Genomic DNA, 13647 nt, shown 5'->3' on the forward strand with positions numbered 1-13647 from the left:
CAAACAGATTTTGAAATCTTTATTTTTATTTAATTCTTTCTCTATTTTCAATCAAAAAAACAATCTCACAAACAATCTCTTAACAATTTCTCAAAAAAAAACTAATTTTACCTTTTCTGTGCCATAGCTAACAAAATAGAGAACATACTAAATATAAATCCATTGTATGAGTCCGAATAGAACATGCTATTTTTTTCAAACGCCACAAACAATTTTTTAAACAATTCCAAACGTTCCAAATAATATAAAAAGATTTAAAAGTAATACCTCGTAGGTAATTATACAGGGTTGTTCACCACATACGACACGGAGTATTGTAGCTAAACGATGAGATTTTTACAAATTGTAAGTTTGGGGTTCGTTGAAGGACTATTAGAGCTTCTTTGCCAATTAGTGTAATATTTTTACTATATACAGAGTGTCCTAAAATAAATAAAAAAAAAAAATATCAAAGTTGTATTTCCTTTTTAAAATGGAACACCTGTATATTATTACATTTCTTTAAAATACTATTAAAATTAAAAAAAAAAAAAATTGATTATTTTATTATAATTCTAAACCCTACTGTTTTGAAATATTTTCAATTTTGTGAAATTGCAGTAAAATTTTTTAAAGCTCTTACTCTCCAAGGGTACCAATGTTTTTAATACTAAATTACCTAATGAAGCTTATTTATTGATAATTTATTGTGCTGCAATAATGAAAATACCACCATACAAGATGTCTAAAAATTTATTTTAAAGAATTATTAGCTTTCCAAAACGGCAATAACTCTCTCTTTTAATTTAAATGTGGAATGGCCCCTGTATTATCTTAGGAGAATCAGGATGCGGTCAAATTAAATTGGTTCATCAATTTGAATATACCATTTTTTACCTATCCCTTTAAAAGCCTCTCGTAGAAAAATGCATTTTCTTATAATTTAGACCCTACTTATCAATATACATCCAGCTGAATATTGATACTTTAGATTGTTTCTAGCAACAATGCATAAATAACAGATTAGTAATATTATCGTTTTACAAAACGATAATACATTTAGCCCATTTGTATGCAAAAGAAACTATTTAAATCTTTATAAAAGAGTATACCATTAATTAAATATAACACATTATTTCCGCCCATATGCTAATTAATGACATACTTAATTGTGGTCGTTAATAAATTATTATAAATAAATGTGGATTTTGAGTCAGAAATCAACATAATAATAACCCTATCAAATTAAAGTCTTTTTGTTATAAATAAGATTTATTAAAAAACAAAATATCATTTCAAGGTGTTACTTTATACCACACTGTCTAATACATTACAAAACTGAGTTTTTTAGTATTTTGGAGCAATTATTATTAATCATCAACGCAAACAGTCAGTTAAATGTAGCTCTTGAATACTGGAATCATATTAATTGGTCCCTCTTTAACAAATACATTTAAACAGTTTTCATTTTAATGAAATAAACGAATTCTATCGACAATATTAGTATCTGTACTTTTAAAAATTTGGTACATCTTTAAAATAATCTAAAATGTCAATAGTCCATGTAAGTATACTGGATAAATAAGTCTCTAAATTACAAGAAAATGCATTTAGCTGTGGAAACTTAAAGAGATAGGGAAGTAAAAAAAATGGTATAATATAATTTGGATAGACAATTAAATTGTGCATCTGATCTGAAAACATGATGTTTCATTTAAATTAAACAAGTTATTACTGTTTAGTTAATAATTATTTAAATAAATTTTAGACACTCTGTATAAGGTATTATTTTATTTTGCAACACAATAACTGACTACAAATAAACTCTATAAATATTTCAGTATTAAAACCTTGACACCCCTGGAGAAATGAAGTCTTAGAATTTTGTACCTGTGTAATTTCAAAATTGAAAATATTCCCAAAACGGTAAGGTCTATAATAAATCTTACCAAATTTACCTTTTATTTTTAATTGTAGAAACTAAAAAATGTAATAATATAGGGTGTCTCCATTTAAAAAAATAATAACTTCATACTTTTTAATTTATTTTGGGGATTAATTTGTATCTTAGAAAAATATTTTTAAATTGCACCTCCAATAGTCCCTTCATCGAACCCCAACCATAATTTTAGAAAAATCTCATCGTTTAGTAATCATACATCGTTTAGTTACAATACTACGTGTCGTATGTAGTGAACAACCCTGTATATCAAGAAAACCCTTTACAAGTGTTAAATTTGACACTTGCATGTTTCGCCTTAATAAATATATTTCAGCACTTTTGGTGCTTGTATGTACGTTTGAAAAAGCATTTGTGAACAATAAAACACCAAAAAGCCTCTGTGACAGCACTACAAATAGCTCAAGATCCAGGACACCTAGTTCCCTGTACCACAGAATATCCAGCTACAACAGAAAATACTGTTCTAATAAACCATGTAAATAAATTACAACATTCATAAAAACAATTTGACTCAAAATAAAAAAAAAAAAAAAAAAATAATTGTAAATTTTGAACTTCTCTATTTTGGATCGACGGCTCGTCGACGGCCCTATAGCTCGGCTAAATATGCACAGCTGCCAGATTCAACATACTCTTTTAATTGGCATCCCGTTCTTTTTCTTGTGTCTAATAATTTCTTTCTATTCCTTTCTCCTCTTCTTGTCGGATACACTTATATTAATTATTCAAAGGACTTTAAATAGTTTTGGGTATATTCAATTACAAACAGTACATTTTAATTTTTCAATACAAAAAAAAAAAAAAAAAAAAAAAAATAATCTTTTAATTACTCCTTTTAAAATTCTTCTAATAATATATATTCCGATAGTGATATTTAGTAATGCTGGAACGTTTGGGGTAATGAAACATAAGTTTAATAATAAGAGAAATAATTTTTTTTTAAATATATGTTATTTTTGACATATTATGATATGTCTTTCTATTAGTGTTATTTTCTATGTAAAAAAGTCTCTCATTCCATAACCTAATTTGATTATATTTATTTATAAACTAAAAAATATTTTTTTTTTTTTTTTTTTTTTTTTAATTAAATTTACAATTTGACCAACAACCATCTTGGTCTTCACCAAAACACCTACTTCCTGATTAATTTTAGTATTTCTAGTCAAAGTCTAACAATATATAAACTAAAAACATCTATTTTAGACTATACAAAACCTAATCATTTGCCAAAACTTATTAACAAACAATTATTGATGTCCATTTGAAACGACATTTCCTGCAATAAAAAGTATTAACAAATAAAAAACACCTCTAGGTAAAATTTTAAAAACACGAAATTTCTTTTATTCTCTTCTTAACGGCCTTTTCCAAGGCTAAGTTAAACAGAAAGTTTTCTTAAATGGAAGATTTTATAATACTAAAACAGTTAAATATTTTTCATTGATACTCACATATTCATACATTCTCATAATTAGTTATACTGGGTGAGCTTTTTAATGCCTTACAAATCAAAAGCTTGAGAGCTACATCATTTTTCCCATTTACTATTAATAATGATAGAAATACGCTCTGGTAAAAGATTATAAAAATAATCTGCATAGGCGTCCCATTATTCTGTGTTTTACAGGGGGTTTCGTTTATAGGGTGGTGTTGCTACTTTTATGAAACTATTAGTTCCCGAAATACAGGGCGAATTCTAAATTGTTGAATTTTTAATCCTCTGTATATTTGAGTTAATCCTATAAACTTCATCGGTACAGAAATTATGTATTGAGTTTTCACTTAGAATTCAGTGAGAATTCATGCATTAGTCCCATTTTGGACAAATATAAATTTGACTCATATTTGGAAAATGTCAGTTCTCAGCGAAAAACTAGTTACGCCACTGGATTCTACGTGAAAATCTCTACGGGACTCAGTTTTTACTTTTTCGGTAAGTTATAAGATAACCGAGATACAAAGGAGGTCGAAAAATGCAAAATTTTCAAATTCATCCTGTGTTTCAGCAACTAAGAGGACTTGGACAAATCTCTGCACCCCAATGCCATCAACAAAACCGTGTAAACACACGAAAAATGACACTTGTACAATACATATTTGTTTCTAGTGTTTAGCCAGAATCTTGACTATTTTCTATTGAAGAAAATGTGTAGAAACCACACTAACAATCAGGTTTCTACGCATTTTAACCAATGAGAAACGTGCTGACTAGTCAGGGATTCTTCTGAGAACAAACCTATAGAGGATTACTGACAGTCTCCTTTTGATAATATATCATCCACAGATTAATTGATTCTACTAGGCACCATATTTAGCTACCTTCACCGTTAATACAGAGAGTTTTTTCTCATAGAGTCACCATCCAAATCCCAAAAAACTAGATACTCGATGATGGCACTATGAGTTCACCCTCACCGGTGCGTCTAGGACTTTTAATTCTACTCATATATTATACATATTTAAGCTACCTTCGGGCTTTTTAAAATGGTTTTTGCAATAGTGCCTGGGTATTTTGGAACAGATATGAACTCGAATTGAGCCTTTTAGTACAGAAGGGCGTTCATAGATGGCGCTATGAGCTAAACCTCGCTACTATTTCTAGATTTTTTACATATTTAAGCTTAGGGCAATTCCTGTAGGGAAAATATCGAGGAATGTGTTTAATGATAAAAAAAAAAGAGATGGAGAATAATTTTTGGAATGTTTTATGTACATGTTTTGCCAGCCGTGTGCTTCTTTAATTTTCTCTTTTAGTTTTTGTACATCTAATTAACATCTAATGTGAAAAATACAGTAAATAATAATGAAAAATCCTGGATGCAAAACTCTTTAGGAATGTGGGTTTGTAATATTTTTTTTTATATATAGCATTTATAGCATATATTCTTTTTATATAATATGAAAATATATTTTTTAAATAAGATATTACTTTGATATAGATATGGTAATAATGTTTATGTGAAAAAATGTTTGCATTTTTTTAAACCAACGGAATAATTATTGAAAATTTGTATGTGTTTATGCACCACGCTTCACTCCATACATACATAACCCTACAGAGTGAGCAAGGTAAAAATATATCCCTAAAATATATTCCATGTGTATATATATATATAGTGAGTGTATATTATATTATATGTATATTTATAATTATATAGGCTTAAGTAACATTTACCAAAGTATTTAGAGGCAAAAATTAGATATGTATCCATTACATTTCATTTTTTACGTTTTGTTTAGTGGCGTACATCGATAAAATTGACACTAAGAGTCGTCTCATTATTATTACTATACATTTTGCAAAAATATTGCTATTAGATATCTAGGAGAATATGGGACGATTTCAGTGAGATATTACAAGAATGTTTGCTTCCTTATCAAATTCAGTTGTAAAAAAACATACAGGGTGTAATTTAACAGTATATGAAGTGCTTTAACTTTAACTACGAACATGCGATACATAAGGATTATTTTTCATAGCAACCGTTAAAATCTGGCTCAGACTGTCAAAGGTAGGACAAAAATAGTAACTTTACAACGTTTCAATTGCTCCACTATGTAAATTTTGTAATTCCTTTTCATAAGTTCATTTCATGGTCATCGCTGATGTCGTTCCTTTTCGATAATACGGTACCATAAAAACTATTTATATTTTCTTTCAATTCTTTGACTTCTTTATTATATTTTTGTTTTGTTATTTTAAGTTTGTAGTCATTTCAGAGTAACTTGTGTTTACATTTTATTTTTTTTTTTTTTTTTTTTTTTTTTTTTTTTTTTTTTTTTTTTTTTTTTATTGTTATAATATGCAATACAATTTTATCACTAACAAATGTGTTTCTAATATATAATTTTTCTACTCACAAACGTAGAATATCATTTATACGTATATTATAGATTCTAAAAAATAAAATAAAAAAAAAAAAAAAAAAAAAAAAAATCATTAAAACAAAATGTAAACATGTTTCCTGGTTTTTTGTATTTCCATACTGACTTAAAACAAAGATTTTAAAACTGAAATAAAAGCTACATATAAATGTTTGTAATGAAAATGCATAATTTCAGTTTTTATTTTAACAAAAAAAATAGAAGTTTTATTTGACCATTTTTCATATAAAAAAAAAAAAAATGTTTTTAAAAGAACAAAAAAAAAAAAAAAAAAAAAAAACAAATTTGTTAAAATCGGTCAAGCTATGAGTCATGTAGTATATTTTATCCCCATCATCCACTCTATTTCACTAATTTTATGTGGGTTTTGTTAAGATCTAAATATATTAATGTGCAATCATAAAGCATAAACTATAAAAAAATAAAAAAAAAAAAACATAAAAGCATAAAATATAAAAAAAAGTTTTTTTTCATAAAAATATAAATAGTAATAATAATTTATAATTTTTGAAATGCTGTCTCGAATTTGGACTAAATTTGAATTTAAACTCTCCCTCGTCTATGCCTCAATTACAGTTGGTGACGCACCTGACCATGTCGATCAAAGTGACCCAGGTATACATAATCGACTTTCCGACTGGACTGTGCTGCTCAGTCTCGCCGATACCTATTCAGTGTGTGAGCTTTTTATCTTGGTCGACGTGATAAAATGGTATTTTATCGTCTTTTGTATAAAAAATAACTATTTTTCCAATTTCTATTACCTTTGTATTTTCATTTTTTAATTAAAAAAAAAAAAAAAAAAAATATTTTTCCAAAAAATCATTTCCACGATATTTTAAAGTTGCCCAATGTTCAGCATGTACAAGCACAGACTATATAGAATTGTTCTTGTATAATTTGGAAAATTCTATTTAAAGAAAAAATAAATATAATACTTCTTTTTTAGTCTGAACTAACAGTAGAGATAGTTTGTTTATTTCTAAGGAATACTTATATTTTCAGATATCCATTAACAGTAACAACGTTGTCCCACAATGGGCAGGGCTAATTCTATTATGATATGTGTGAAACGTCAGGATACAATCTCTCTGAAAATTAGCTAATTAATACTAGATATGCAACCAATAAAACGCAAAATCCTAACGTAAAATTCTGCATAAGGATTTCGTGTAATAATGGTTTACTCTGTATTTGTCGATACTGATGAAGTTACCACACTCTTTTTCGATGTTTTTATAAGGTATATATTCTACAAAGCTTACATCTATCTGTCTCAGATGTCGGACAGAGAATCATACACTATTTATAGTAACTATTTTACAGTAAACTTAAGTCTATTATCACGATATGTATAGAACGTGAGCTTGAAAGCTCTGATATGTTTGCGATCTCAGTTGATATATTTTCCTATATATAGAAAATGTAAGAACTGGTCTATAATTGAATTGTTTTTGAAAACAGTTACACTCAAAAATTTCTCTCAAACACAACAACGTAATTTTATACATCTTTGTACAAAATATGGACTACTACTACTTAGCCTTATTAGAATCCTTTAGCTCTTTCACAAAAAATAAAATACCCAATTCATGGACAATAAAATCTGAAATAAAAGACTATTTCAGTACATTTATCCAAAAATAGTTCCAAGGACACTGAATAATTTTCATAGGCCCTCAAAATTGCTTTAATTTGAAATAATTTTAGTGCCAATTGATGATTGTATGAAAGTAAATACGTCCAATCACATTACAGCGCCGTGCTCGTGCGCCAGCAAACAACTGGCAACATTGCTATTTGATTTGACCAGCACCACCACAACTCAAGGCCAATCAACATGATATGCGCAAGGCAAATATGGCAGCGAAGGCAGCGCATTATTAAATTGTTTTCCTTTAACCTGAAAAGCCAGTTGTGGTTTCCCTTGTTCCTTGGATTGTGGATTCAGAAATAATTAATTATCTCTAGTTCGTTGTGCCTCTGCAACACGTTTGTTTAGTTCTTAGTGTTCAGCATGGTGTGATCAGAAAAATTGTGATAAAAATAATAAAGTGTGAAGCCAAAATCCAAACTAGACATTCCACATAGGGAACTTCAAACTTTTGTGCTTGTCGTACCCCTCTATTATTAATTATTTTAAGGTAAGAACTAAAAGTATTTATCAAGATATTACACCTAAATGAGTAAAAACCCTTCACCGCTGTCCGTATAGTACCTCTTTATAAATTAAAAAAATATTAGAGATAGGTATAATAAAAAGATAGGTATTAACATTTTATTGTAGTACGCCTTTACGCTCCTTGTCCAAATCAATACGGGAATCATAAGAGGTCCCAAATGCTCTGCTTTATATCTCTAAAATGACGAGCTTCATAAAAATTGGTTGACAGATATTAAAAGAGATAATTTCACCCCTACTAGTAGTTCTCGGATAAGAAGTGCAATAAATATGCCTCAAAAAGGCCAAAGGCCAAAGTCTCTGTGGGAGCCACTCCAGTGAGGGATGCGGTAGTTATATTACCGCTTCTAATTTACCCCACTATACAAAAGACAAGAAGAATCAAGCTACATCAAAAAGATCATGAGATATTTCTGACACATTGATATTTGAAAACATAAAATGGCCTGACAAGTCCCTTTAGGGTCACAATTGCCTCAATATGTCGAATTTATTATTAAATCCATCTTGTTCAGAATATCCAATATTTTTATTGAAGAACTAAGCAAAAAAAAGAATGACGTCTTTACCACAAAGACAATGTCCTATGTAAAGAGAAAGATTAAAGAAAACTAAGCTAAGCGTAAGTTTTACTTACGAACCCCAAAAAGGTATTTAGTTTTTATATAAAATCTTGAAACACATAATATATTTTATTTCATCCTCACCTATTATAGTTTAAATTTATTCCATTTGTGTAATGATGCGAAACATAGAAAAAATATTCCTATATTTTTACCTCGCCAGTAGAATTATAATTCCAAGAGACGTACTGCTGGGCTTTTAATAAGACAAGTAACTTCCTATATACTGTCCATAATAGTATATATTAATCAAACGTTCAGTAAATCCTAAACTATGGTAGGTAAGGGTTTGTAACTGAATATTTAGTTTATATTATTATATATTTATTTTTTTATAATACCTATATTTTTTTTTTTTTTTTTTTTTTTTTTTTTTTTTTTTTTTTTTTTTTTTTTTTATTTTGAATATTTTAATACTACCCATTTTCTGAGAAAACAGACCATTTTAAAAATAACCAACCGACGTTTCTGGCAAAAGCACACAAAAATTTCATACCTTTATGTGGAGAACTCTCCTTTTTAGACTTCATTAAAAAGTTAGTGAAATATTACGTAATCTAACCTGACATTTGTGTAAAATGTCTATTTGGAAATAAAAAAAAAAAACAGGTTTTAAAAATTGGCCGCGCCAAATATAGCACTTCTATCTCCGCCATATTGGAACAGGTTGAAAGGCCTTGTGTGGAGGTGGAGGTGGGTCAGCATGGTGGACCGGCCGTGTTGCCGCTTTTCAAATTACGCTGGTAAGTGCGGACGCAAAATAAAAATAAAAGTGCGGATTTCTTAGCATTCCTTGGCTTTTTGTTTTATTTTATTCTCTTAACGGACTTCAACTTTTTCGAAAGAGAGATAGTAGAAAATTCTAGAATTACCTTGTTTTATTCAATCTCATCTTAATTCCAAAAAATATAGGAAAACCTTAATTGTATTGGTGAATAGATTATAACTATTTAAATCTACCCGTAACCACACCATGGAATTATATTGATCAAAGAGTTTTGAAGTATCTTCAGTTATAAAAAGTAAAATCTAATCCTAACAACAAAAGAATAAAAAGACCTATAGCTTTCAAAAGTTTGTTTAAATCTTCTTTAGTTTCAAACGAATTATAAACCATCAACAAAAACTTTTTTTTTTCAAGAAAATTCATATATTTTAAGTATTGAGTCACAGTATTTAACCTCTTTGATCTTACCCTTATATTAAACAATAAAAAAATTAATTTTTAGCCTGAAAGTCAGATTTTTTTATTAACAAAGTTTGCAACAGATTATTTTTAACATATGCCAACTTCATCAAAAGTTACCTTCTCGCATATACAGTTTAGTTTATCAATGCTCCAATGTAGGTATTCCAAGGTATTCTCAATGGATAACCTCATGCTTGACTCCGAGCATGTGAATGCTCGGCTCTAGTATACAGGGTGTCTCAGGCTAAAGTTTCTAGAGAACCACAATATCTACATCGGAGATTTTTTGCACATCATTGTTTCACAACGAGATCTATCGATTAAAAATATTTTCAATATGGCGGCACTTCCGGAAATACCGGAAGTCAGGGTTCGGAAAACTACAAGTTACCTTTAAAAACTACATAAACTACATTACATGTAGTTAATGTAGTTTATATAGAGGGTGTAGTTTATGTAACTTATGTATGTAACTTTCAAATATCAAAGGTTTGTGGTGAGGTTTTAATAAGTTGAAGCTTGTGAAAAAAGCTATGTGAAAAATATAAATATGGCTTTAAATATAATATTTACACCATATTATCTCTATTACACCTCATACAAAGGAAAATTATTCATAATATCAATACATAGCTTATTAACGTAGTTTTCATGTAGTTAATGAAAGGGAAAAGACGTAGTTTTTGAAGAAAAACTACACGTAGTTAATCAGGTAAATTACGTCTCAATTAACTACTTCCGAACCCTGGCGGAAGTTGACAGCAACATTGTTATTTTAAATGCGCGCCCCCATTTTTTATTACATACTTAAATTCTCTGTAAAATTTTATGAATTTTGATATTAAACACTCTCTGTTTACCATTAACCGTTTTTGAGAAAAAAAAATATTTAAAATTTTTGGACGAAAAAACTACCTGTCAAAAAAATTTGTATAGCCTAAAAGTCAAATTTAGTGATTACCACAGCCACTGTGTAAAGAGAAGACACGTGGCTATTTATTTCAAAAATTAAATTGTTCAAATGTCATATAATAATGGCGGTAGCTGTCATGGAATTGAGCGATTAAAAATTATCATAAATCATTTTTTTCAAATGGAAACCCACTTTTTTATTTCACTAGTAAAACGGTTTTCCAATTCGTTACTTTTTGAGTATACATGTTCCTATACCTAAAATAAATCGTTTTTAAGTTATTTAAGATTTAGTTTGAAAACGTACATTTTTCTTGATGTGGAAGAAAGAATCTAGAAATAATCTCTGATCTAGATATTGTGGTTCTCTAGAACCTTCTAATGCACGCTCAGCCTGGGACACCCTCTATAAGTTCAGTAGTTTTAGGAGTTATATCTTTTAGTTTCAATACTGAACCATTGTCTACCATACATTCAAATTCTTTTTTAGGTATCAGACATCGCGAAATGACTATAATAAAATTGATTTCTGTCTCACAGGCTATAAAATACCTATATATACAAAAAACTTTAAATTTTCATATAACTACATTCATTTTCTTTTACCTAGTTCACTCCTAAGTACGAATTCTCTTAATCTACATACCCTGCCTGAAAGGGTTGCCTCCCGTGGACATCGTAGGTGGCCCTTGCGGCCTGAAAGGATTCGCCGGTTGCTGAGGTAACACCCTCCCTTGACCTTGGACAGGTCTAGGAGGTACTTGAGGTCCTTGGTACGTTTGGTTCTGGTACGACTGATTCTGCTCCGGGTACTGGTAGCTTTGTGGCTCGTAATCGTCGAACTTGGTTTCTTGCTGACGGTATTCCAGGTGGTTTTGTACGTTTTCTTCTACGGTTTTCTGTTCTTGCATTGAGTAAGTTTGGTACTCCTTGTTTGGTGGGTCTGACATCAAGATATTGGCTTCGTTTTCGAAGGGCTTGAAGTCGTAGATGTGTTTTAGGTAGGAGAGTAATGGCACGTATGCTAGGTTTGAAAGAGCTATCCCTACGTTTAATGCTGTGAAGCCTATAGCTTCTACGACTTCTCCCGCTATTATAGGACCTATTGCGTATGCTACGGAATAGGAGATGTCGGCTATAGCGTAGATGCTTCCGTAAACTGAGACATATCGTACGTCTACTAGGTATCCTAAGGTTGGAAGTAATGCAGTGTCTATCAAGGCGATTCCAAAGCATATTCCGCAAAGCGGTATCATCAGACCACATAGCTTGTAGAGAACGGTATTATAAAACAGCATAGCCCTTCCAAGGCTAGTCCTACTGCAGCCATAAGCCACTGATGGTGAGGATACTTTTTTGCGATCTTTACCGTAATAATTACACCTAAAACATGAGGAAAAACGCCGGTAACCATACCATTCCGATCTTCCAGTTGTCCGTCGTAAGGTTGTCTTCCATCCAAAGAGATATGGTTGGTTCCAAGAACGCCAGAGCTACGTTCGCCATCATTAGAGCTCCGGAACAAACAGCAATGTACGGATCCATGAACAATCTCCAAATAGGAACCGACGGAGGCTTGCTGACCTGCGCGTCTTTCAACTGAGCCTTCAACGGCTTCATCACGATCAAGAGCATGAACCCATCGAGTAGAGACACGAAAAGCCAGGATCAAAAAGGGCATTTCCTTGCCCGCGAACTGGTAGAGCGCTCACTCCGAAGGGTGGGGCTACCAGGCAGCCGAAACTGATGAAGGCCAGAGCTATGCCCAGCGCTTTGGAGCGCTCTGTTTCTTCTGTGAAGCGGTCGGCGATCATGGCCAGGCCGGAGGTGTCCGCGAAGGCCGAGCCGACTCCTTGGAGGCTGCGCGCGAAGAAGAGGACTCCCGTAGCTGCGGCCGCAGGCGAAGACGGCCGTGGACAGGAACATGATGCACAGGCCGATCATCATGGGGATGTCGTAGCCGATGCGGTCGATGAGGGCTCCGGAGAACGGGTTGATCATGAGCTGGACGATGGCCTGGAATAAAGAGAGGTATTGTCACAAAGCAAAAGCGAGGTTGAGTAGTTAAGACTAAAGTTTACAGCTTGATTGATGGCTCAAGAATGTTGGAAGGAATAAGGACTGGTATAGTACAGCATAAACATGGAATAGATTTTCCTGTAAGCTATTAGAAACAGACAAGGCTACCTACTCTTAATAAAACTCTAGTTATATTAAGATCCTTAAGAGTATATTACCCTGAACTGTTCGAGTTGCTCTCAGTGGTCGGGTAAAGCGGGTGTGTGGTCGAAGGAAATATATATTATATTTCAGTAATCTGCCTAACTCTTAGCCCCATTCTGCCGTGTTAATCCACACCCAAAATTCCAAACATACGTGCTTCGGTTAAGGCTTGATAAAGGTTTGCAGAGATTCAGCATTTGACATAAAATAGAGAGAGATTTGTTACAAAACCATATAAATTATATTACAGTGATATAACTCTAGCGGGAATACACTGCATTGGGTATGCAGATGACATAGTCATGATCGCTCGGGGGAAACATGAAGGCACCTTGTGTGATATTATCCAAAGAGGACTCCGTATCACTGAGAGATGGTGTAGAACTGTCGGGCTGAGTATCAACTCAGACAAAACCGCGATAGTGCCATTCACCAGAAAGCGAAGTCTGAAAAACTTGAAAAGAATCCAACTAGATGGAAAGGAAATACTGCCAACACAGGAAGTTAAATCTGGGAATAACCCTGGACAGTAAACTCCTGTAGAACAGACATATTAAGAACACTACCAGCAAAGCTATAAAGGCTCTCATGATATGCAGAAGACTGGCCGGAAATAGATGGGGCTGCTCCCCTAACATTTTGCACTGGATGTATACCATGATAGTAAGACCCATGATTACTTATGGAC

General features: G+C 31.6%; 1 protein-coding gene across 1 annotated transcript in view; it reads right to left on the bottom strand.

Moving 5' to 3' along the window:
• Positions 1-13647, bottom strand: part of LOC115881984 (vesicular acetylcholine transporter) — a 42045-nt gene that overhangs the window by 11950 nt on the left and 16448 nt on the right. The window contains 6 exon segments of the mRNA XM_030899752.1: positions 11383-11997; positions 12000-12137; positions 12140-12395; positions 12397-12444; positions 12446-12619; positions 12621-12752. Of these exon segments, the coding sequence (XP_030755612.1) occupies positions 11383-11997; positions 12000-12137; positions 12140-12395; positions 12397-12444; positions 12446-12619; positions 12621-12752 (1363 nt within the window).

Source organism: Sitophilus oryzae, unplaced genomic scaffold, assembly GCF_002938485.1.
Source record: "Sitophilus oryzae breed Bouriz unplaced genomic scaffold, Soryzae_2.0 scaffold_1745_pilon_pilon, whole genome shotgun sequence".
In the NCBI taxonomy this organism is placed as follows: Eukaryota; Metazoa; Arthropoda; class Insecta; order Coleoptera; family Curculionidae; genus Sitophilus; species Sitophilus oryzae.